This window comes from Xenopus tropicalis, chromosome 10 (assembly GCF_000004195.4).
Source record: "Xenopus tropicalis strain Nigerian chromosome 10, UCB_Xtro_10.0, whole genome shotgun sequence".
Lineage (NCBI taxonomy): Eukaryota > Metazoa > Chordata > Amphibia > Anura > Pipidae > Xenopus > Xenopus tropicalis.
The window spans coordinates 5,937,647-5,963,420 of record NC_030686.2 but is presented as its reverse complement, the minus strand read 5'-3'; the positions used below and the strand labels follow the sequence as shown (position 1 = coordinate 5,963,420).

Sequence of the window (25,774 nt, the reverse complement as noted above, 5' to 3'; positions counted from 1 at the left end):
GTGCCATAGTGTTTCCCTTAGACAGTACAGTATGGGGGTACAGCTTATTGTGTGCCCAGAACATTCCTTCTCTGTATATTTGTATTTATACATATGGGTAGGGGGTGCCATAGTGTTTCCCTTAGACAGTACAGTATGGGGGTACAGCTTATTGTGTGCCCAGAACATTCCTTCTCTGTATATTTGTATTTATACATATGGGTAGGAGGTGCCATAGTATTTCCCTTAGACAGTACAGTATGGGGGTACAGCTTATTGTGTGCCCAGAACATTCCTTCTCTGTATATTTGTATTTATACATATGGGTAGGGGGTGCCATAGTGTTTCCCTTAGACAGTACAGTATGGGGGTACAGCTTATTGTGTGCCCAGAACATTCCTTCTCTGTATATTTGTATTTATACATATGGGTAGGGGGTGCCATAGTGTTTCCCTTAGACAGTACAGTATGGGGGTACAGCTTATTGTGTGCCCAGAACATTCCTTCTCTGTATATTTGTATTTATACATATGGGTAGGGGGTGCCATAGTGTTTCCCTTAGACAGTACAGTATGGGGGTACAGCTTATTGTGTGCCCAGAACATTCCTTCTCTGTATATTTGTATTTATACATATGGGTAGGGGGTGCCATAGTGTTTCCCTTAGACAGTACAGTATGGGGGTACAGCTTATTGTGTGCCCAGAACATTCCTTCTCTGTATATTTGTATTTATACATATGGGTAGGAGGTGCCATAGTATTTCCCTTAGACAGTACAGTATGGGGGTACAGCTTATTGTGTGCCCAGAACATTCCTTCTCTGTATATTTGTATTTATACATATGGGTAGGGGGTGCCATAGTGTTTCCCTTAGACAGTACAGTATGGGGGTACAGCTTATTGTGTGCCCAGAACATTCCTTCTCTGTATATTTGTATTTATACATATGGGTAGGGGGTGCCATAGTGTTTCCCTTAGACAGATGGGGGTACAGCTTATTGTGTGCCCAGAACATTCCTTCTCTGTATATTTGTATTTATACATATGGGTAGGGGGTGCCATAGTGTTTCCCTTAGACAGATGGGGGTACAGCTTATTGTGTGCCCAGAACATTCCTTCTCTGTATATTTGTATTTATACATATGGGTAGGGGGTGCCATAGTGTTTCCCTTAGACAGTACAGTATGGGGGTACAGCTTATTGTGTGCCCAGAACATTCCTTCTCTGTATATTTGTATTTATACATATGGGTAGGGGGTGCCATAGTGTTTCCCTTAGACAGTACAGTATGGGGGTACAGCTTATTGTGTGCCCAGAACATTCCCTCTCTGTATATTTGTATTAATACATATGGGTAGGAGGTGCCATAGAGTTTCCCTTAGACAGTACAGTATGGGGGTACAGCTTATTGTGTGCCCAGAACATTCCTTCGCTGTATATGTTTTACACAGAGGCTCCCACAGCTACAAATAATGTATCACATCAATAATCTGAAATGGTTAAGCAGTAATTTTAAAATAAGTTTTCTAGGTCCTTCAGGGCCAGTTTTGGAAAACTGCAGCAATTCCGGTGAGACTGGATGGTGATTTTTGTGCATTAATCATAGGAAAACATTCCACAGAAGTCAATTTAAGATTTTCTGCTAATAATTAGCAAATCCTATTGTTCCACATTATTTCCAGCTTGTCTTGAGCTGAACAGTAAAACAACATGGCAGTGGTAGGGCAAGATGGAGACAGTAGGGCAAGATGGAGACAGTAGGGCAAGATGGAGACAGTAGGACAAGATGGAGACAGTAGGGCAAGATGGAGACAGTAGGACAAGATGGAGACAATAGGGCAAGATGGAGACAGTAGGATAAGATGGGGACAGTAGGACAAGATGGGGACAGTAGGACAAGATGGAGACAGTAGGACAAGATGGAGACAGTAGGGCAAGATGGAGACAGTAGGACAAGATGGAGACATTAGGACAAGATGGAGACAGTAGGGCAAGATGGAGACAGTAGGACAAGATGGAGACAGTAGGGCAAGATGGAGACAGTAGGGCAAGATGGAGACAGTAGGGCAAGATGGAGACAGTAGGACAAGATGGAGACAGTAGGGCAAGATGGAGACAATAGGGCAAGATGGAGACAGTAGGGCAAGATGGAGACAGTAGGACAAGATGGAGACAGTAGGACAAGATGGAGACAGTAGGACAAGATGGAGACAGTAGGACAAGATGGAGACAGTAGGACAAGATGGAGACAGTAGGGCAAGATGGAGACAGTAGGACAAGATGGAGACAGTAGGGCAAGATGGAGACAATAGGGCAAGATGGAGACAGTAGGGCAAGATGGGGAGATTAGGGCAAGATGGAGACAGTAGGGCAAGATGGAGACAGTAGGGCAAGATGGAGACAGTAGGGCAAGATGGGGACAGTAGGGCAAGATGGAGACAGTAGGGCAAGATGCAGACAGTAGGGCAAGATGGGGACAGTAGGGCAAGAGGGAGACAGTAGGACAAGAGGGAGACAGTAGGGCAAGATGGAGACAGTAGGACAAGAGGGAGACAGTAGGACAAGAGGGAGACAGTAGGACAAGAGGGAGACAGTAGGGCAAGATGGAGACAGTAGGACAAGATGGAGACACTAGGACAAGATGGAGACAGTAGGACAAGAGGGAGACAGTAGGGCAAGATGGAGACAGTAGGACAAGAGGGAGACAGTAGGACAAGATGGAGACAGTAGGGCAAGATGGAGACAGTAGGACAAGATGGAGACAGTAGGGTGAGATGGAGACAGTAGGGTGAGATAGAGACAGTAGGGTGAGATAGAGACAGTAGGGTGAGATGGAGACAGTAGGGTGAGATAGAGACAGTAGGGTGAGATAGAGACAGTAGGGTGAGATAGAGACAGTAGGGTGAGATAGAGACAGTAGGGTGAGATGGAGACAGTAGGGTGAGATAGAGACAGTAGGGTGAGATAGAGACAGTAGGGTGAGATGGAGACAGTAGGGTGAGATAGAGACAGTAGGGTGAGATGGAGACAGTAGGGTGAGATAGAGACAGTAGGGTGAGATAGAGACAGTAGGGTGAGATGGAGACAGTAGGGTGAGATGGAGACAGTAGGGTAAGCTGATTAGCTGCCGAATCTGTCTAAGGGACCCATATCTGCAGCTACAATCGGCCCGTGTATGGGGGGCTTTACTCTGGGTTACTGAGAGTGGGGTCACTTGTATGCGAGTCCCTATGAGGGGGAGTTGCACATTGCTCTGTAGAGACTCAGTTATATGGAAACATAATTCCCTATTGGCCGGGCCCGGCTATAGCTTTACTGTGAGTGGGAACAAAAGTAATCACATGATCTGAGCCAGAAAATATATTACTTACTGGGCTATACAGTCTAATGGGAGCCGCCCTATGGGTAAGGTCTATTAGCTGGTCTAAATAGATAAACAGATGGACAGATAGATAAATAAATATTGTAATAATCATAGATATATTCAAATAGATAGATAGATAGATAGATAGATAGACAGACAGACAGACAGACAGACAGACAGACAGATAGATAGATAGATAGATAGATAGATGATAGAATTTGCTGCCCATGTGTATGGACTCATAGAAGACAATGAAATCTATTTCAGCCAGCTACAATTAGTTATGTGTAATTTCTATTAGCTGGTCGAGAAAGACAGACAGTCAGACAGGTACAGACAGACTGGGGGAATGTGGAGATGACACTCTATAGAATTCCGGATAATAAACTTTTTTTTTCTTGTGCAGCAGAGAGTATTTTGGTGGCAGGGAGAGATACAAGCACCATCCCAGGGAGCTGTGTCCCCCCCAGAGCCGGGGTTTGGGGTGCCTGTGTTTGGGGTGCCTGTGTGGGGTGCCTGTGTTTGGGGTGCCTGTGTGGGGTGCCTGTGTTTGGGGTGCCTGTGTTTGGGGTGCCTGTGTGGGGTGCCTGTGTTTGGGGTGCCTGTGTTTGGGGTGCCTGTGTGGGGTGCCTGTGTTTGGGGTGCCTGTGTTTGGGGTGCCTGTGTGGGGTGCCTGTGTTTGGGGTGCCTGTGTGGGGTGCCTGTGTTTGGGGTGCCTGTGTTTGGGGTGCCTGTGTTTGGGGTGCCTTTGTTTGGGGTGCCTGTGTTTGGGGTGCCTGTGTGGGGTGCCTGTGTTTGGGGTGCCTGTGTTTGGGGTGCCTGTGTGGGGTGCCTGTGTTTGGGGTGCCTGTGTGCGGTGCCTGTGTTTGGGGTGCCTGTGTTTGGGGTGCCTGTGTTTGGGGTGCCTGTGTGGGGTGCCGGGGTTTGGGGTGCCTGTGTGGGGTGCCGGGGTTTGGGGTGCCTGTGTGGGGTGCTGGTATTTGGGGTGCCTGTGTGGGGTGCTGGTATTTGGGGTGCCTGTGTGGGGTGCCTGTGTTTGGGGTGCCTGTGTGGGGTGCTGGTATTTGGGGTGCCGGGGTTTGGGGTGCCTGTGTGGGGCAGCTGAGTGTATGGGAGTCAGGGGGAAGGGGCAGATGAATGTGGATAAAAGAGGGCGGTGTGAGCCGAGGGCTGGAAAATGCTTTGTAAGGTAGGTACTGCGCATGCCCAGAGCCTGAGGCAGGTAAACCAGGTGTAAGGCTGATCCAGGTAACAGTTAGTGGTGTAACTGCTCTTGTTAATATATCCCCTCAATCCCTCCTCTGATGGCTCTGCTGGGGAGATCCGACTGGCAGGTAAGTGACTTCCAATTTTCTACTTTAAATCATCTTGGGAATGAAACGTTCCTTTTGTGCCAAAAACTCTCTGTATAAGCAACGTCTGCTTCCCAGAGAGAGTCTGGCAGCCTCCCTTATTTGCTGGGACTTGTTTAGAAACTCTATTTAATCTCTGGGGGGAATTAATTAAATACCATGTACACAATCTGCTTGTCAGGCAGCTTTAATGCGTCGCACATGGGGCCCCAGTCTGTACTGGAACAAGTCGGGAGAATTGTGTTTAAAGGTTTAGAAACTTCCACTGAACAAAAAAAAAAAATCGGCAGCCAATGGTTTACATAAAAAAACTGTATAAATATTTTGTCGTCGTTTTTTGGCTCTACAGAATGAGTATGTATCAATAGACGCGTCTAATGTAAACGATTCGCATGTTTTCGTTTTGTTATGTATTTGAGGAGTGATCGGTGCGCTTAGTCACACCTGGTTTCGTTAGAAAAACACCAACCCCTCATTCCTGTCTGGGTTAAATTTCAATTATCCGGCTCAAAGGCCACAATAAAAATAATCATAGTGTGAGCGATTTTAGGGAAAGGCAGAATTTGCGACTTTTACGAAGTCATAAAGTTTGCAGCAGCAGTTATTATTTCAGTTCTTCACCTGTGGAATTAAGGACTTTTTAACTCCCACCCGTGAAGATTTAGAACGAAATTCCTGCAGGGTGAAAAAAAAAATGCAGCTTATTCCGTAAACGTCTGCGCCACTTTCGCAAAATCGCAAACGTTACCGTCAAGCAGCTTTCAAACTGCAGTGATTATTCGATGTTTTATGAATCGAATCTTCTATAGTTGAGTGTTTTAGTCTAGTTGGAAAAGAAGTAGCGTCTTTGTCGTTACGAAAGACTTCACTGAATTCGCAGGTAAAGGCTTTTAACAAAGGGCTTTGCAGAATTGAAAGAACAAAAAGCTCCTTCAAAAGCGAGAATTTTCTAGCATTTTATTATTCTAACAGCTGCCAGACAATGGGAAGATCTGAGTGCCTTATTATAATCCCTTATTGGAGAGATCTGAACCAACTAAAGCAACAAAATGACAAAGTCAACACAAAAGCGAATATTCGCCTTCATCCCCTTTCTGTTCACACCTGCCAAGGGCTCAATACATTCGCCTCTTCCCCAGATTAAACTTTCATGAATTTAGCGCAATCTGCCAGCTAACGAATGATGTATGGCAGTTTTAGAAGAACCCAATAAAAACCGGCAGATTTATATGAGGCAGTGTGTAACACATATGTCCTCCTCCTGTTGGGCTGATTATTTAATAACGAAATATTCTTTCAATTAATTCCTTCTACTTCGCATTGCCTCAGTTCATTAACGCTCTGCTGTTTTGTAAAGGGGAACTTTAGTCATTTTACAATATTAAATATGAATTTTTTTCTCCAAAATCGCAGATTTCGTTTATGGTATTTGTATAATGTATGTATAAGTGCAGGGAAAAACACACGATTATTAAATATATATAATAGAACCTCTCTGAATCCTTCTTTAGCCCATTGCGTCTATACCAAAGATTTTTCAAAGTATTTACTTATAATCAGATGAGGCCGCTGTAATGCGTTCATGCCCTTTGAAACCCACTTTATAAATATTAGAAAGATTATTATATCGATAAATCGGTGCTGGAGCCCTGAAATCGTATGCGATATTCCTGTATATGTAGTAGTCTCATCGATACTGGTAAAATCTCATCTTCTGATTATAGACAATAGTATAATATGCGTATTTATATGCGATATATTCAACTACACTGATTCGTGTTTGTGTCTCCCAAGTTTAATTGAATTCTACGCAATATCTGTATTTATAATACTGAGATTTATACAATACAGGCCTGTATATATCTATCTATAATCTATCTATAATCTATCTAATTATCTCTACATACATAAGGCGATGCTTAGACTATGGTTTTTAGGTTCCCGTAGACTTAGCGCTGTATATAGCGCCCACATATTCCGCAGCCCTGCGCAAAACAACATAAAAGTCTGTTCTAGCAAAGCCAGTTCTGCCTGATTTGCGGCTAAATTAAATGGCATTTATACCAATAGCAATTTGAAATAATACTCCAATAATGTTCCTTTCAGATCCTTATTGTTTCTGCAGGGGGTAGGGATAAGCAACATTTTTTTTAAAACACTTAGCGCCGAACCCCCAAGCTTTGCTTTCCAATTGATATAGATACATTAGATATATATAGATATATATATATAGATATATATAGATATATATTTGTATGTTGGCTATTTGTTACTATAATGCAATATATATTTTATATATAATATATATATATATATATATATATATATATATATATATATATATATATATATAGTGCTACTTATGTACCCAGCGCTGTACAGTAGAATACATTAATACAAACAGGGGGTTATTAAGATAATAATAGATAAATACACAGTATAACAATAAATACAGTTGCAACAAGTCCAAAGGCACAAGAGGATGGAGGTCCCTGCCCTGTAGAGCTTACAATCTATATCGGAGAGTAATTTACAGACACAAATACTATATAATATTAGTATTTTTAATTAAATGTATTGCTGTAGCAGCGTCTGTAACGTTATTACTCTGCGCAAATACCTTTCTATCTGCAGTCGCAAAATGGTATTTTTTACATCACTGGATAAAAAGCGAAATATTTCTATATTTTGCTAAGTATTAATTTTTTTGCGCTTGAGGCGCAGCTTTGGATATAAATAGGAGGTAGATAAATAAATAGATATTTATACAGGGAAAAGTCGTTGGATTTGTGCAGTTAGCTGGCACCACCCCAAGATCCCTGCACCCCCCTATTATCAATGACACACTGCTCTCAGCGACTTCTCCCCCCCCCTGTTCTACTTTTAAATATATTTATGTTTCCCAGTCTTAATGACGCCAAACCCTTTTGGAAATAATCACAAACACTTGCTGTTACAAGCAGAGGAACACAGGGAAGACCTGCATTTCAAAGACTTTTTTTTTTTTTTTTCTTTTTTTCCCCTATGGTGAAAACAACAGAGGGGCAATTTAAAAATTGTGCTGCCCCACCAAAAATGGTAATGAAGATTAGCTGCAACTGAGTGGAATTCTCTGGTGATTAAGAGTCTCTGCCATTGAGGGAATCAGCACTTGGTTGGAAAACACAAACACCTTTTTTGTTGCGCCAAGTATCATTATGTTATTAAATGCGAAATAAACGCAGATCGGCCTTTTTGCGCAAATAAGAGAAACCTCTTTATTATTGACCCACAACCATGTGGGGGAATCTGTAATAAATGTTTGTTATTTGGATACATCCCCAACACACACACCCAACATAATGCGAATATTTTGGCTTTTATTGCCCCCCCCAATTACATCAACTATTTGCCGCAAATTGATAGGAAAACGCATTTTGGGTTTAACGTTTTTGCAGCTTTTGAAAAGAATATCGCAAAGGTTTAATGTGATAATAATGGTTATTTTTCATCTCTCTCTCTCTCTCTCTCTATATCTATAGTAGATAGATATAGTAGATAGATATAGTAGATAGATATAGTAGATAGATATATCTAGATATATATTATATATATATTAGATATATATATATATATATATATATATATATATATATATATATATATATATATATATATATATATATATATATATATATATCCCTTTATGGTTGGTGAAAGCCAACAGGGAGTTGCTATGCAGGGAATCCAAGTAACAGTAAAATCGCAGATAAAACGCAGGTGGCGCAAACAGAGAGATTTTCATGGATCGTTGCTGCAGGCTGTAGGGAAATCAAAGTGGTGCTGCTTCCACCTATCTGTAAAATCAGCGAGTTACAGCTCTGGTTTTGCCTTTCGGCTTTAGAAATCTGTCCACTTTGATTTATTTATTTAACTAATACCCCCCCCCCTCTTTTTTTTATTTTATCCCAAACCGATTAGTTACCTAATCCCGTGTGGGAATGGAGGTTTAAAACAATTAACCAAATGACTCCTGGGCCGCTAATTAAAATCGGAGAGGTTCTTTCCCTGTAATCAGTGGCTTTCTCGCCCGTTAAATGCGGCGGAGGGTTTGTAGGTTTCTGTATAAACTGCTCATTAGGTTGGATCGGATAGTAATGATTTTTGTTGGGGGGGGGGGGGGGGATAAGATGATTTATCCTGTAGTAGAAGATATTGTATCATCCAGAGGTGCTAATTGTCTCATCAGTGCCCACAATTAAACATCAACATTTTAATTATATATATATATATATATATATATATATATATATATAAAATTTTACACAGGTATAGGACTCATTATTACCCAGAATGCTCGGGACCAAGGGTATTCCGGATAAGGGATCTTTCCATAATTTGGATCTCCATACCTTAAGTCTCCTAGAAAAATCAATAAAACATGAATTAACCCCAATAGGCTTGTTTTGCATCCAATAAGGATTATTTATATCTTAGTTGGGATCAATTACAAAGGAATTGTTTTATTACAGAGAAAAGGGAATCATTTAACCATTAAATAAACCCAATAGGGCTGTTCTGCCCCCAATAAGGGGTAATTATATCTTAGTTGGGATCAAGTACAGGTACTGTTTTATTATTACAGAGAAAAGGGAATCATTTAACCATTAAATAAACCCAATAGGGCTGTTCTGCCCCCAATAAGGGGTAATTATATCTTAGTTGGGATCAAGTACAGGTACTGTTTTATTATTACAGAGAAAAGGGAATCATTTAACCATGAAATAAACCCAATAGGGCTGTTCTGCCCCAATAAGGGGTAATTATATCTTAGTTGGGATCAAGTACAGGTACTGTTTTATTATTACAGAGAAAAGGGAATCATTTAACCATGAAATAAACCCAATAGGGCTGTTCTGCCCCCAATAAGGGGTAATTATATCTTAGTTGGGATCAAGTACAGGTACTGTTTTATTATTACAGAGAAAAGGGAATCATTTAACCATGAAATAAACCCAATAGGGCTGTTCTGCCCCAATAAGGGGTAATTATATCTTAGTTGGGATCAATTACAAGGAATTGTTTTATTATTACAGAGAAAAGGGAAACCAGCTTTAAAATTCAGAATTATTTCATTAAAATGGAGTCTTTCCGTAATTCGGAACTTTGTGGATAACGGGTTGCTGGATCAGGGGTCCGATACATGTATATAATTTTTTTTTCTATAATATGAATGTGTTTTATGGAACATGCTATGTAATTCCCTCGTCTCTATGGGATTTTATACATCCAATAATATCTGATCAACCAAACTGAAGGTGGATAATTAGCTCCTTAGCCATTTGCAGACCATCCAATATACACACAGAGCATAGAGAGGGGTTTACTGTGCACAAATAATGCAACTTTATTTTATTGCAAAGCATTTGCATTTGGAGATAAAAATGGAGGAGGAGGGGGGGGGGTTTGTTTATACAGAGGATTTTTTTTAAAAATATATATTTCAATTATTTCCCATGGTGGAACGAACTGGACTCCCAAACCTGTCTGCTCAGATTCACACAGCAGGAAAGAGAAGGAAAAAAAAAAAAAAAAAAAAATCACTTCTCTAGAATAAACACCAGGGGGCGTGGCCTGTGCCTGCAGAGTCCCTTTGTTCTGATTGGCCCTTCTGGAGGGCTTTCTCTTGCAATTAAACTCACACAGGCAACAGCATCAGCCCCTGGGGAGGAGTTTGCAGCCATTAAGGGTGTTTAGGGAGAAGGGAGATCAGTGGCAAATCCTCAGTCAGGGATCAGAGCTGTGAGAGTCTCCATGTCTGACAGCTGAGAGGTCTGAGGGGAATTTCTACACAGTGAACTTGGATTTATCATTGGATATTGGTGCATTGGGGCTGGTTGGACTGCGGGCAGGATGCTGTGGAAGCTGGCAGATAATGTTAAATATGAAGATGAATGCGAGGTGAGCACAGTTACCCCCCAATCTTGGCTTGGGGCCACACTTGGGAAAACAAAAATAGATATAATATATAGATTTACTAATAGTGTAATAGTGTAATAGTGTATGTTTCCTTCATACATTCGATCGCGTCGGCAGCAGAGTTGCTTTACGGCTCTTTGCGCTGTTTAAAGGCCACATTTCCCTCTGTCTTGTAGAATTATTTAGCACCATTAAAAAAAAAAAATGGTTTCCAGGTAAACCGATTTGTAGAACGATTGTCGCTGCCGCAAAGGGGGGATCTGGATAGAGACGCCGGTCCGGGCTTGTAGAAGCCCAAGCTGACAGCTAGTGGGTGCTAGGGTGCCAGTCGCATTATACAGGGCTTTCTTCCATCTGTGTTTAACGAAAATCGTTTTGCGTTTTTTTAATAAATTCCGTTGCTGGTGATTTAATTGTTTTTCCCCTGATATTATCGTATTTATATCCTATTTAATAAACACGCAAGGTGCAAATACGAATATTCGCTGTCACCCAAGGTCCCTGTTATTCCCTTTGGTCACAGTCTGACTAATGGAATTCGTTTGGCTCCTGGTGATTCGTTGCAGTCATTTGGCATCAATAGGGGGGCATTTAGCCCTGTGGGACCCCGTTGTTGCCCCCTCTCTCTGCTGATTAGCTCTCCCTGTTAGTTTAATAGGCATGACCCTGTAATCTGTTTAAAACGAAATTCGTGCTTGTTTCACACAGGGAGCCTGGGTCTCAGCCCAGACCTATGGGAATGTCTGAAGTCACCATTCATTGGATAATTACATTGCCTGTTGGTCATTTTGGGTACAAATCATACATTTTTGTAAACTATCATTTTTATTGAGTCTCAAAGAATTGTTTCTTTCCAAATAAATCCGATATTTGCCCAGGCAGGCTCCCCAAGGGGCTAAAGGCTGTTGCATTTATTCCCCAGTCTCTATTTTATCTGTATTTATTTATTAGTGGGGGGCAAACATAGTTTGCAGCGAGTAAATAGAGAAAATGCATGCAGTTCCATTTTAAAGGGGAAGTTGACCCGATTTCTGCAGAGTTGAACTATAACTGGTAGTGTGTGTGTGTGTGTGTGTGTGGGGGGGGGGGGGGGGGGGTAGTTTGCTTTGGTCACTATAGAGTTAATGTGGTGCTTTTGGGCAGTGGTGTTGCTGCTGAAACTGTATCTGAGCTCTGGGAATGCCGTGAAAATAACTGTTGTTTTTGTTCTGATCAATTCCAGGACAGACACGATGGATCGAGCAATGGGAACCCCAGGTTGCCCCATTTGTCGGCCGTGAGTCAGCACCTGTATAGCCCTGCTCCCCCTCTGTCACATTCAGGGGCATCAGACTTCCAACCTCCATATTTCCCACCTCCATACCAGCCTCTGCCATACTCTCAGTCTACCGACCCCTATTCCCACCTCGGCGACCCCTTCTCTTCCATTAACGCTATCCACAACCAGACCACTAACCAACAGCAGGGATGGCCCAGCCGACAGAACCAAGACCACTCTGGGATTTCCCATCACTCCCGACCCGGCCTTGTCCACCACATACCTTCCCTGGATACCGGGATCGGCAGATCTGCCAGAGACTCCTACAGACGGCCCGACATTCTTCTGCAACATGGACATGGCTTGGACCCTTCCAATCTGGCCGATAACCTGGGATTGGCAGACATTGGCCAACAGATGGACGAGGTTGTGGTAATGTCTCTTTCATAATAACTGGGGGGGCATTTTTCAGGTTGACTTGGGGGCCAGTGTAAAAATGATTTCTTTAGAGCAAAATAGGTCTTTCGTGTATATATGTATATATATATATATAATATATTACACAATCATAACCCGTATGTGTGTTATAATTGTATTATTTATATAATACAATATAATATATATATATATATATATCATAACCCGTATTAGTCTTGCAAGAGAAAAGAACTGGCATTTCTTGGGTTAACCTGAAAAATAAACGTATATTCCTATATCCCTACCCCTCTGAGGTTTCCCTAGGGAAATACCAGACTTTGGGAGATAATAGTTACCTAATAATGTATAAAATATACAGGAACATTTCTCTTTAATTTGCCTTTTGCTTTTCAGGGTGTCGATGTTCCATAAATGATTTTTTTTTTTTAGTTTTAGTATAATTATACCCTTAATTCTAGGCCATTGATTTATAGTTTTAGCTTTAATTCCGTTGCCAATAGACCCAATACTAATATATATCTGCGCTGAATTAGGTTCTGATGCTCATGAAACCCAAAACCGTTTTGGACTATAAAATGTATTTGAAACACTGACCCAAACAATGGGACCTGGGATAATCGGCATTAGATTTGTTTTATTTATTTTCCGATTTTGGGTCCATCACTAGAAACCACGACTTCTCTACTATATTCGTACAAATAATATCTGCCAAAAGCCTCCCTTGTTTCTCTAGTTTTTATTTGTAGGGATTTTTTTTTTCCCTTTGGTTTTAATTGTACCTCCAGGGTATAACTGGGAAAGTAGGGCACCTAGCATCTGTTTGTAAAGAAAATAGGTTAAATAACTTGGCTTAACCTTTATCCTGACAGGCAGAAGGGACTCATGGGGTGTCGGGTATTTGGGGCAACGGGTGAACCCCTTTGTACTCAGTTATTTATCGAAATTGGAAACGCAATATTTCGAATTCAGTTATTGTCAACCAGTATAAATTAATTTCTTTAGAGCAGATTAAGTCATTTGTGTAAGGAAATTGTTACATTATTAGTGTTAAAAAATGACACATTTATTTTTTTGTTTTACAGTCGATGGAAGAACAAAACATGATAATGCACGACCAGACAGTCATTAAAAAAGGTTTGTTCTTGTATTTTTCGTTCTTATGTATTGAGGAATAGCCTCTATTTTATCCTGCGTCTAAATAGCGCTAATTATCGCTAGAATATTTTATATGCGATTCCTTTCTAGTCTGGAATCGGATATATTGAGCAATGTATATCCAACTATATGATATTTTTAAACCTTTGTTTATATATCTATATATTTAATTTATTTTTTTACTTCTGTTTGTCTTAAAACTACAAATGGAACTGAAAATTCAGCCCCCCAAATTTTTTTTAACCCTTGAGTAACAGACCCCCATTTACTGTAAACTTTAAATCTGTCTCAAACTATTTTGTGGCTAAAACCAGCAATTTCAGGGAATAGTGTTTCTAAAACAATGCAAAATATTTTCCTTTTTTTTTTTTTTTAAGTCTGTTCTAAAATAAAAAAATTGGAAATATTTTCATTTTTATCAATGTTCTTTATAACACACTTTTTTTTTTCTGATTCCATTGACATGTTGGTTTTATTATTGCATTGTTTTTAATTGATTGAACATGTTCAAGCGAGAATATGAAGAGTTTCCAGTACAATGTCAGTATAAACACTGCAATCACTTATTTTGGTTTGAATTCAGTAGAAGGAGAGGGAAATGCGAAATTAAATAATAAAATAAAAAAAAATTTATATATATATATAATTTTTTTTTTTTTTTACCACTTACTACATTCAAATAATTTTATTTTTGTACATTTTTACTATATACTCAAGTGTTATTCCTAGGATATAAGCCCAAGCCCTATGCATCTGGGAAGAATTTAAACATTGTGACATCTTTACCCCCCCCTTTCCCATTTAATAACCACTTTATGGTTAACTGGAGCTTTCGGAATCCTCCCCTGTGTTCAATGCCTTGTTCCTGATCCTAATAAGGGGGAGGAGAGCGGTAAAACAAACCCCTGCCCCGGAGAACAGAGAGAGAGCGGGTATCCCAGGGACGGGGGTAGATTTTGTGCTTGGATAAACTTATTATCAGCTTTGATTCTTTTCTCCCACTAGAACCTTCCTGAGTTGAATCTTGGGGACTGTTTTGTTAATAAAACTTCTCCGTCCCCCTCCCCCGTCCTATTAATGAACACAAAGCCTTTCCCTTCTATTTCCCTCCTAATAGACAATATATAGGCCTATTTAAATGCTATTATAGATCTCCCATTCCCATAAGGTAATACATAGCCTTAGCCCTATCTATTTTCTCCCTTATAAACCCCAACGTCAACAATTGGTAGCCTAAAACGCAATACAAAAGTAGATTTTACTGAGCTTCTAGCCCAGACTAAGCCACATGAACACCCCCAAACCACCATACACCCCTTTTCTAATATAGAATTAATATTTTATTAGGTTCTATGGAAAATTCTGATCTTGAAGCCCAATCAGCATCTAGGACTTGCAATGTCCTACCATAATATAATGTATTTAGGCTCTTTATCACCATTGAATGGCAAGATCTATAAGCTTGTAGAGTGTAAGCTCTTTTGGGCAGGGCCCTCTTCACCTCCTGTATCAGTTATTGGTGGCTTTATATGTTACTCTGTATGTCCAATGTATGTAACCCACTTATTGTACAGCGCTGCGGGATATGTTGGCACTTTATAAATAAATAAATAAATAATAATACTCCCTGAATACCCACAACAAGTTACATAAATATATTTACAATTGTATTTTTTCCAACTAGTCAAAATGCCCCTAGTCTGTCCCTAAGGCTGTTGGGGTCCCAAGAAACTGCCTCAGTAACATAGTAAGTTGGGTTGAAAAAAGACATACGTCCATCACGTTCAACCATAATGCCTATATATAACCTGCCTAACTACTAGTTGATCCAGAGGAAGGCAAAAAACCCCATCTGAAGCCTCTCTAATTTTTGGGAAAAAATTCCTTCCTGACTCCAAGATGGCAATCGGACCATCATTGGAATCCATTGAAGGCAGTTTCTTGCTCTTTGATAGTATGAAAACCTCAGAAATAATGGTGGATTATGGAATCTGTCCAAATGTTGAGGTTGAACTTGATGGACTCTGGTCTTTTTTTCAACCCAACTATGTAAGGTTAATGTATAGGACTCCGTACAATATAATATTGGCCTTGCTTACAAATACCTGGAGGTTTAACAATGAATTTATCTTAACAGGTCCAATCTCTATCGGCAAAAACAATGGGCTCAGCATGCCCTATCAAAAGGACGCGCTACTGGGGATGGTCATTAACCCGAATGAAGTCTTCTGCTCGGTGCCGGGGAGACTTTCCCTCCTCAGTTCCACCTCGAAATACAAAGTGACGGTGGCAGAGGTTCAGCGACGGCTCTCGCCACCAGAGTGCCTGAATGCGTCTTTGCTTGGAGGAGTCCTGAGAAGGTACGTAGGGGGAGATGGAACTTACTTAAAGAAGCTCGGGTGAAAACAATGATGCTTTCAGGTTCCATTAGGTTTTATATGTGGTTATAAAACCTCCTGATGACTAAATGTTTCAAGGGAGGTCTTGAGTTACAATGACTTGTGTTGTCTTCAACTCAAAACAGGGTCTTGTCTGTTCCTCCCTTCTTCTGTAGAAGGTTATGAGCTTAGGGGGTGCATCTATCCTCTTAATTCAATACCATAAATGAGGCCCTTCTCATATTAACTTGAGGTCAAACCTTCAGCTCTAGTTCTCTATGCCAACTAAACAAACAGTGGGAAGCGTCTCACCACTTTCCTTGGGTTCCACCAGTAGATCAGCCTCCACCTTCTTTGGTATCGTCTCAAAAAATTCCCAATTGACATGTAAATGGGCCATTGTAATGCGTCCGAAAGCTGCCACGGACATTAGAGGCCGGGCCTAGACGACGACTCTTCTTCTAAAAAAACAAACAACCCCGTTGCCTATTGAGGGAAGGGTTTTTGACTGAAAAGGAATGAGGTGTTTTTAAGAGTAAAACAGCTGTTTGGAGATCCCCCTATTGTTCCTGTAGAACCAGCAGGACATGCAGACAGGTATTTGCCAGACTTGATGGAATGTCATATCAAGTGGCTTTAGTTGCCCCATGTAGCTCTGCAGTGGCCAACCTCTCTCTCTATATCTATATCCTATATATTAATATAATATGATGGTTCTGTAGTTGCAGCCTTTGGAGCGGGAGGTTGTTAGACAGATAATTGCCCCTTCGTTAGGCTGTTCATGAGTGTCTATAGAGCAGCTAATGGCTGAGGCTCAGTGTGGCTTGTGAGAGCAAAGGCAAATTCAGTTAACTATAATTCAAGTGACTGTAGCTTTATGACTGTTGACTGTTTGAAATGAATGTATACAGGTATGGAATCCCTTATCTGGAAACCCGTTATCCAGAAAGTTCCAAATGACAGAAAGGCCATCTCCCATAGATTCCATTATAAGCAAATAATTCTAATTTTTAAAAATGATTCCCTTTTCTCTGTAATAATAAAACAGTACCTGTACTTGATCCTAACTAAGATATAATTACCCCTTATTGGGGGCAGAACAGTCCTATTGGGTTTATTTAATGGTTAAATGATTCCCTTTTCTCTGTAATAATAAAACAGTACCTGTACTTGATCCCAACTAAGATATAATTACCCCTTATTGGGGCAGAACAGCCCTATTGGGTTTATTTCATGGTTAAATGATTCCCTTTTCTCTGTAATAATAAAACAGTACCTGTACTTGATCCCAACTAAGATATAATTACCCCTTATTGGGGCAGAACAGCCCTATTGGGTTTATTTCATGGTTAAATGATTCCCTTTTCTCTGTAATAATAAAACAGTACCTGTACTTGATCCCAACTAAGATATAATTACCCCTTATTGGGGCAGAACAGCCCTATTGGGTTTATTTCATGGTTAAATGATTCCCTTTTCTCTGTAATAATAAAACAGTACCTGTACTTGATCCCAACTAAGATATAATTACCCCTTATTGGGGCAGAACAGCCCTATTGGGTTTATTTCATGGTTAAATGATTCCCTTTTCTCTGTAATAATAAAACAGTATCTGTACTTGATCCCAACTAAGATATAATTACCCCTTATTGGGGCAGAACAGCCCTATTGGGTTTATTTAATGGTTAAATGATTCCCTTTTCTCTGTAATAATAAAACAGTACCTGTACTTGATCCCAACTAAGATATAATTACCCCTTATTGGGGGCAGAACAGCCCTATTGGGGTTTAATTAATGTTTTATTAATTTTTTAGTAGACTTAAGGTATGGAGATCCAAATTACCGAAAGACCCCTTATCCGGAAACCCCCAGGTCCCAAGCATTCTGGATAACAGGTCCCCTACCTGTATTGGAAAGTGGCTTAGAATTATACTGATGCAAAAATAAAACCAAAACCAGTTTGAGTGGATTTCCCCTTTAACTATGAAGCTGCTTTTATTGTGGTTTCCCTTGGTTCTTCCAACTCTACTTCTTTCCACCCCAATGGAGGGTTCCATTATCCTTGAAGCTCACAAGGCTTCCTTTTTATCGAAAGGGGATTCCCATACGTATGTGGGCGGGCCCCATAAATTTCCGATCAAACAAACCATCCTCTGTTTCAGGGGGGGGAATAAAAAGCTACTGCGGAGAATTAATTATCTGAAGATCGTTATGGACAGTGGGGTGGGGGTGGGGGGTTGTCTTCCTTGTGATTAACCAGATACTGAAAAGGGACTTGTTTGAGGGTCACACCCATGGGAAGTTGGTAAAACCGTTGTAACTTAATTTTCCTCCCCCCCCCCCCCCCCATTACAGGGCAAAGTCGAAAAATGGTGGGCGGTCCTTACGGGAAAAACTCGAGAAAATCGGTCTGAACCTCCCGGCTGGCAGAAGGAAAGCGGCAAACGTCACGCTCCTGACTTCACTTGTGGAAGGTTGGTGTCACCTGGGATTTTTATCTATTTTATTTTTTAATATAATATTAATTTCTCCATCCTAATTAACGTAATGAAAAATGAAAAACATTACATTTTGAAGGTAAAGAAAGAATAGAATTGCAGCTTTCCTTATCCATTTTACTATATTGCTTATCTATATTTGGAGCAAAAGTGCTCTGGCGCCTCTAGAGGTGGATTTGGTATGTGCAGCGAATACTACAGCCGAGGTCAAGCAACATGGCAGCTCCTCCAATTTCAGATAAATAAAAGCTTCCTTTGTGGATATAAGTTTTGCCTTCCTATGATAAAATGTGTAATTCCCCCATCCCGGAGCATTTAATTTTCTTTCCCATCGCTGTATCTAACGAGTGGCCTTGCACAGGGGGGCGGCCAAGGAATTCATCACGACGACGTAATTTCTTTGATTGCGCTTTGTTTGGAAGGAAAGCGTTAACCAATAAAAATCCCTGTACCATGAGTCACTTCCTTCTGAGGACAAGACGTCTCACTATTCCACAACCGCTCAAAGGGCCAATATCTTGCTAAGGGGATGTCTATATAGGTTTATATTTGTCTGTTTGTAATACTGTCCTATGGCTCTTATTTAGTACTGATATGGGACCTGTTATCCAGAATACTTGGGACCTGGGGTTTTCCGGATAAGGGATCTTTCCGTAGTTTGGATCTCCATAACTTAAGTCTGCTAAATATCATTTAACCATTAAATAAACCCAATAGGGCTGTTCTACCCCCAATAAGGGGTAATTATATCTTAGTTGGGATCAAGTACAGGTACTGTTTTATTATTACAGAGAAAAGGGAATCATTTAACCATGAAATAAACCCAATAGGGCTGTTCTGCCCCAATAAGGGGTAATTATATCTTAGTTGGGATCAAGTACAGGTACTGTTTTATTATTACAGAGAAAAGGGAATCATTTAACCATGAAATAAACCCAATAGGGCTGTTCTGCCCCAATAAGGGGTAATTATATCTTAGTTGGGATCAAGTACAGGTACTGTTTTATTATCAAAGGGAAAAAGGAAATCATCTTTAAAAATTATAATGGAGTCTATGGGAGACAGGCTTTCCGTAATTCGAAACTCTCTGGATAACCGGTTTCCGGATAAGGGATCCCATACCTGTATTTTTAAAATTGGTTAAGAAATGTCTTGTAGCTGTAAAACTGAGTGATGGTCAATATACTGTTTTTTTTCCACCAGGGGAAGCGATACATTTGGCTCGTGACTTTGGCTACGTATGTGAGACGGAATTCCCCTCGAAAGCCGTGGCAGAGTATTTAAATCGGCCGCACATGGAACGAAATGAGATGGCGAATCGCAAGAACATGCTTCTCGCAGCAAAGTAAGTACTTGGTATTGGATATTGTGTAACCATTGGTGTATTGTGTAACTGGATGTTACTAGGGGCCCCCCTGAACATTGGTATTAGGCGATTTTCATGAACATATATTGAAACTGTTAAGTCCAGTGGTCCCCAACCTTTTTTGCACCACGGACGGGGGGGGGGGGGGGGGGGGGGCGCGCAACAAGTGCTAGTTAAATTTTATATTATGCACTTTTTATTAGTAGTAGTATTATTACATACAGCTTAATAAAGTACTTTGGTCCTTGTCGTGATCAGTAGAAATCTTCCTGGGCTTCGCATAGCTATTGTCATGGCTGTGTAACGCATCAGGGAGTTGGGATCACAGGTAATTGGGACCAGAGGAGGCCCTGCTCAGCACAGCCCACGGCCCGGCACCGGTCCCTGGACCGGTGGTTGGGGACCCCTGGTTTAGTCCATCAGTGCCCCTCTGGGCCCCTTATAACTCCCCTTGGGCGCCCTGCAGTTATGGGGTCTGCTTGCTTTTCTATTACACTCCTAAACCGAGGAGTTTGCAAATGGAAACCCTACTGTTGTCCGTGAACTCTTAATTCTTACTACCCCTGGCTGGGTACAATGGTCTGCCAAGAGTTGAAGGGCAGCGGATATATCAGGGCTTCCTAGTTGGAGGCTCCATTGACTTGTCCAGTTGGAATAGTGGATTATTGGGCCACAATATTTGGACAGCAATGGGCACTTACTGTGCCAAGTGGGGCCATAGATACTGAAATTGTGTTTTTGTTTCTGAAAGTGACTTCTCAAAGATCAGTTTGGTGCTTCCTGGCTTCTTTTTGCATTGTATCAAGTCATAGATGAATCCTGAGAGTTTTGGTTCCGTAACACATGCAATGCCGGAGGATCCCCGTCCCCAGAGCCAAATTTAGCTTTGTGATCTGCTGGCTTGTAGAAGGTTGCATTGTCCACAAAGGAGAAACGGAATGTTTCTTGTCTTCCTGCTAATAGCACTGTACTTGTATTTGTTGTCCTTTCATGTACCATCTTCTTCCATTCTATCAATTTCCTCTAATTACAGTTCAAAGGCCCAGCTATTTAACCGTCTTTTTATGAGAGTAAAAATGACAGAAATGTGACTCATCTCGCCTCAAAGCTTCTCTTCAGCTTCTGCTTTAATTTATGGTCTGGGCTGGTTGGCATAAAGATTGCATTGTATTTATACTGCGAAGAGCTGGATTTGTACCTAAAACAAACCTTTAAACCCTTGTCTTAGACTTGACATATTCAGAATCAAGTTTGTCTTTGGCAGTTTACCCTGCTGTGGTTCCAGGGGTACCCCCGGCAAAAGAAGCCCTTACCCCCCATTAGCTTAGCTCTACTGAAGTGAGATCTAACTTTCGAGGCAAAATAGACTTGTATTTGGAGCCCCTAGAGAGCCCTGCTTTCCGCTGTTCTGATGAAAAAGCTTTGAACTGGAATAGCACTGCAAAATTAAATCCATTATATAATGCCTTTATTGCACACTTAGGGCATAACGGCAACATTTTGAGCCTCTTTAGGCCCTTTATCAAGCCTGATAGACCCTTTCTCAAGCCTGATAAAGGGCCTTAATTGGCTCGAAATGTTGCCGTAATGCCCTAAGTGTGCAATAAAGGCATTTTAATATAAAAAAGATAAAATTCTGTAGTGCTATTCCCTTTCAATTCTCTATCGCGTACCAGTGGAAGGTGGCCGTTGGTTAATGTGCACTGCTGAAGGTACCACTAAATTGTTCTGATGAAAAGCTTCTACAGATGGAGCTGATGCCTAATGAAAATTAACATTGGCTATTGATGCTCAAATCACTGGAGAGAGATTTGTAAGAGCGTCTTAGCCGAGCAGGATCATGTTTGCTAATGGGAATGCTGCAGAATGGCTGAGCTTAACCAACCTTATTTGAGTGCAATTGCCCATTTGTTTAATCTTTCCTAGAAGCTGAAGCTGCTGTAGGCTCAAGAATTTTCATTGTTGACTTATGATCTGTACTATAAGAGAATAGGGAGCATGTTTAACCAATGGCGGGGGGGGGTTGTTTAATGGTATAGTCTGAAATATGAAGCTGCACTTTGATATATTTGGGCCTGGGCCTGAGATTAATAAGTGGATAATGTGCAAAATGGCTAGATTGGTATCTAGCAATGAGAACATATAAAGTCCAGCTTCTGTACAAGGATCAGACTTATATTTGTTTTGGCCACGTTGTTTGTGTATAATGGATCTTCTGATCCAGTCGAGTGGGTGATAAGCTTGCGTATTATCAGACTGCTTGGGGCACAATCCTTCCGTGGTTGGGCCTCCGATAGATTCAGCTCAACTCTGTCTCTTCTGTTGCAAATTTGTAGAGGAATTTGTGTGTCACATATGTCAAAATATCGATGGCATATGACTAAATATTGGTATTAAGGTGAACTAGTTCCTTCGCCCTGGGGCCTATAGTGACATGGCTTATGTGGGAAATGCTACTAGGTTTAACGCTATTCATTTTTGTGAAGGTTTCTGTGATTTTGTTTTATCCATTATCCATTTGTTGGTTTAACACTCATATTTGTGCAACTTGTAGATCAGCTTCAGAAGCCTAAAGTTGCCTTTTCTACCAAATGTTCTGCTAAGGGAAAGGCATAAACAACCCCCCCCCCCCCCCCCCCCCCCAAATGACAGCAATGAAGGATACGACCCTCCATCTGTCGGTTGCTTTTGTGCATCTCGGCACTTTCCGTAACCATGTTTATATCCGTTTTATTTCACAGGCAAATCTGCAAAGAATTCACCGACCTTCTGACACAGGACAGGACTCCTATCGGCAACGGCAGACCCAGCCCCATCCTTGAACCCGGCATCCAAGGGTGCTTGACGCATTTTAGCCTCATAACGCACGGTTTTGGAAGCGCCGCCATCTGCGCCGCCATGACCTCTGTACAAAACTACCTGAACGAGGCGTTAAAGATCGCAGACAAAATGTACATGAACACTGGCGACCAAAGTCCTGGCGAAAGCAAAAACCTGGATAAGATGGACAAGCACAGAAAATGAGAACTTTGGTTTTACCACCTCCATTTTTATTTTTTAAACAAATTAGGCTGGAACAGTTCTTCCCTGACACCAGAACCACAGGACTTGGATCCTACAGAATTCTCCATGTTTGTCCTACTATGGCCCCAGGCTAGTCTGTCCCATCACTGCCACATACTCTTGTAGAGAAAGGACTCGTCTGCTTTTGGAATTTGGATCCTTAGACCCCCACGTTGGGGCAAAGCCGCCATTTTCTACACATTTCATCTTCAGAATTCTCCCATAATATCCGTGACCACAGGGAATCCAGTGACTTCATGATCATGTTCCAGTCTTTTCCTGATAAAAAAAAGCTACTTTTTTTGTTTATTGGGTGCGTGCCAGTGTATGGTGGGAGCATCTCCAGTGGATGCGCGAGAGTGCGAGTGTGAGTGTGTTACCATTAACTGTCATTTTATGACTGCTGTTTTTAGCAGCTTTTTTTAATTTTTAAAAAAAAAAAAAAATCTTATCACCAGATTTTTTTTTAACATATGAAATATACGATTTGTTTTAACGAGATTTTTTTAAAAAAAAATCTTTTATTTTTGGCCTCTCTAAGAACGCTCCTTTCCTCCGTCTAGATCAGGGGTCCCCCAACCTTTTTGGGCAAATGATTTAAATGTAAAACGAGTTGGGGAGCAACACTGGCATTCAAAAAAAAAAAAAGTGCCAGGGCTGTGATTGGCTATTAGGTAGCCCCTTATGTGGACTGGCAGCCAATGGGAGATTCTGATTGGTAGTATATCTGCTTTTATGCAACCAAAACTAAGCCCCTACTTTGAGCAGGGTCGGACTTGGGGGGTGCAGGGCCCACCAGGGCTACCGCCCCAGTAGCCCCGCACCCCCCAAGGTGCCCCTGCCAGCCACATCCCCCCCCGACACGCCCCCCTAAATCCCCCGCAGGGGCCCCCTCCCAACATCCTCCCCTGAGTGCACATAAGTGAAACGCGTCAGGGGAGGACACCGGCAGCAACAGGCATTGGGTCTGGGCCACCGGAGCCCACTAGGGTCCTGGCGGCCCAGTCCGACCCTGACTTTGAGGCAACTGGAGCAACCTCCAAGGGGTTGGTGGGTAACGTTGCTTGGGGGGGAGCCACTGTTTGGGGTCACCTGAGTGCACATAAGTGAAATGTGCCAGGGGAGCGGCAAGAGGCATTGGGTCTGGACCGCCGAGGCCCACTAGGGTCCCAGGGGCCCAGTCCAACCCTGACTTTGAGGCAACTGGAGCAACCTCCAAGAGGTTGGTGGGTAACGTTGCTTGGGGGGAGCCACTGGTTGGGGATCACTGATCTAGATCATGGATTCCATTTTGTCCAACCGTTGTTCAGAGGCACTTGGAGAAACATTTTTACAAGGACAAAGGAGTCTTTGATCAGAACTTCTGTTCTTCATAGGATGTTCCCTACAGACCTGTTTTAGACCTCTTCTCAATGTATAACGTCGCCCTACGAGACTTTTCACCCTACTTGATATTTGGCCCCCTAAATTTTTGATGTAGAAAAAACAAAAAACAAACTGTTAAAGTTCTGTGTTTTAACTCCTTCATTGCACAAAGGGACTCCGTACAACCCAAGTTCTGTACTCGTGAGTGTTTAAGGTCCAGAGATAAAGGGAAAGCTATTCCATTTTTTTTGTTTCGAAATGTACATAATTTTTTTTATTTATATGTAATTTAACGCGTTTTGTACATAAGGGTGATACATTGAAAAAGCGGGATAATGGGGAGTTTTTTTTTTTTTTTTTCCCCAAACAGTCTTGTACGCCCAGATAAAAGTAGGATATTTAATTAAAAGGCAAAAAAAAAAAAAACCAACCTCCTAACCATGACGAAAATGTATAAATCCTATAGGAGGAGACTGCAGTTTTAGATACTAATTGATGTAATCCACCTTTGTGGTTTTTCACTCTTCTACACTTTTTTTTTTTGTAAAAATTTCCCCCCATATAAAACAGTTTATTATAAACCTGTAATAAATGCTATTCTATGCAGAAAAATGGTCCGGACTGAGTATTTTTTATTATGGAAAATATTGTTGATAAAAACCCGAAACAAACGCGCGGTTCTATTGTCGCAATCCGCACAAATAACATTATGGTCCCTGTTACCCGGGGGTTCAACTACCTGTATATTGGCTGTATGTTCTGGCTCAGTAGAGATCACTAGAACCAGTATAACATGGTGATATAAAAATGGCATGCAATAAACTTGTTCCCATTAATGGCAGCGCTGTTACTTCAGTCAATATCTGGGTAATTAGAATCTCCATTTTCCTTACTCATTTTACCAGGGTGGGATGGGGGGGGTGCGGGGCCCACCAGGGTACCCCCCCAAGGTGCCTTCTCTGGCTGTGTCCCTCACGGGGGCCACTGTGCACCCCTAACCCCCTCCCCGCAGGGGCTCCTGTCCGACGTCCTCCCCTGAATGCGTGTATTTGAAACATGACAATAGGGTTGGGTCAGAGCCGCTGGGGCCCACCCGGTATTTTCCCAGTGTCCCGGCAGCCCAGTCCGACCCTGAGTTTTACTACCCCTTCCTTTCACCCAGCATGCACAGCAAACCCCAAATGTCTTTTGGTTTCCAATGCCCAGGGTCGGACTGGGGAGTGGACCCCCACCCTGCCCCTCTAACCCTTCCCCCCCCCCCTCCCGGGGAAGAAGTGCGACACATTAGGGTGGCTGTGGGAGTGGTGACAAGAATCGGGTCTGGGCCGCCGGGACCCACTGGGTTTCCTCCCGATGCCTCAGCGGCCCATTCCGACCCAGCTAAACATTTATTCACATATAACACTCACTTAGAATAAATACATTCAGTGTAAACTTCCTTGCCATAGTATATACCTGAAGTAGTATTTTGATATAGGTGTAATTTTATTTATTTCATTTTTTTTGTATGGGAGAGTCCACTTTTTATCATGTGACACAGTCGGCTTTGATCAAAAACCGAAGTATTGTCCTCTATTATGCAAGCCCGTGTTCCCATGG

General features: G+C 41.6%; 1 protein-coding gene across 4 annotated transcripts; it reads left to right on the top strand.

The window, feature by feature from the left end:
- Positions 1–4,541: 4,541 nt before the first annotated feature.
- On the top strand, positions 4,542–24,787 carry tfap2c (transcription factor AP-2 gamma). Of its 4 annotated transcripts, none has more exons than XM_012971703.3 (7): positions 4,542–4,677; positions 11,876–12,337; positions 13,432–13,483; positions 15,642–15,864; positions 18,239–18,357; positions 19,585–19,726; positions 22,489–23,233. In XM_012971703.3, the coding sequence occupies exons 1-7, from the start codon at positions 4,648–4,650 to the stop codon at positions 22,769–22,771; spliced, it is 1,311 nt and encodes a 436-aa protein (XP_012827157.1). In that variant the 5' UTR covers positions 4,542–4,647; the 3' UTR covers positions 22,772–23,233.
- The last annotated feature ends 987 nt before the right edge of the window (positions 24,788–25,774 follow it).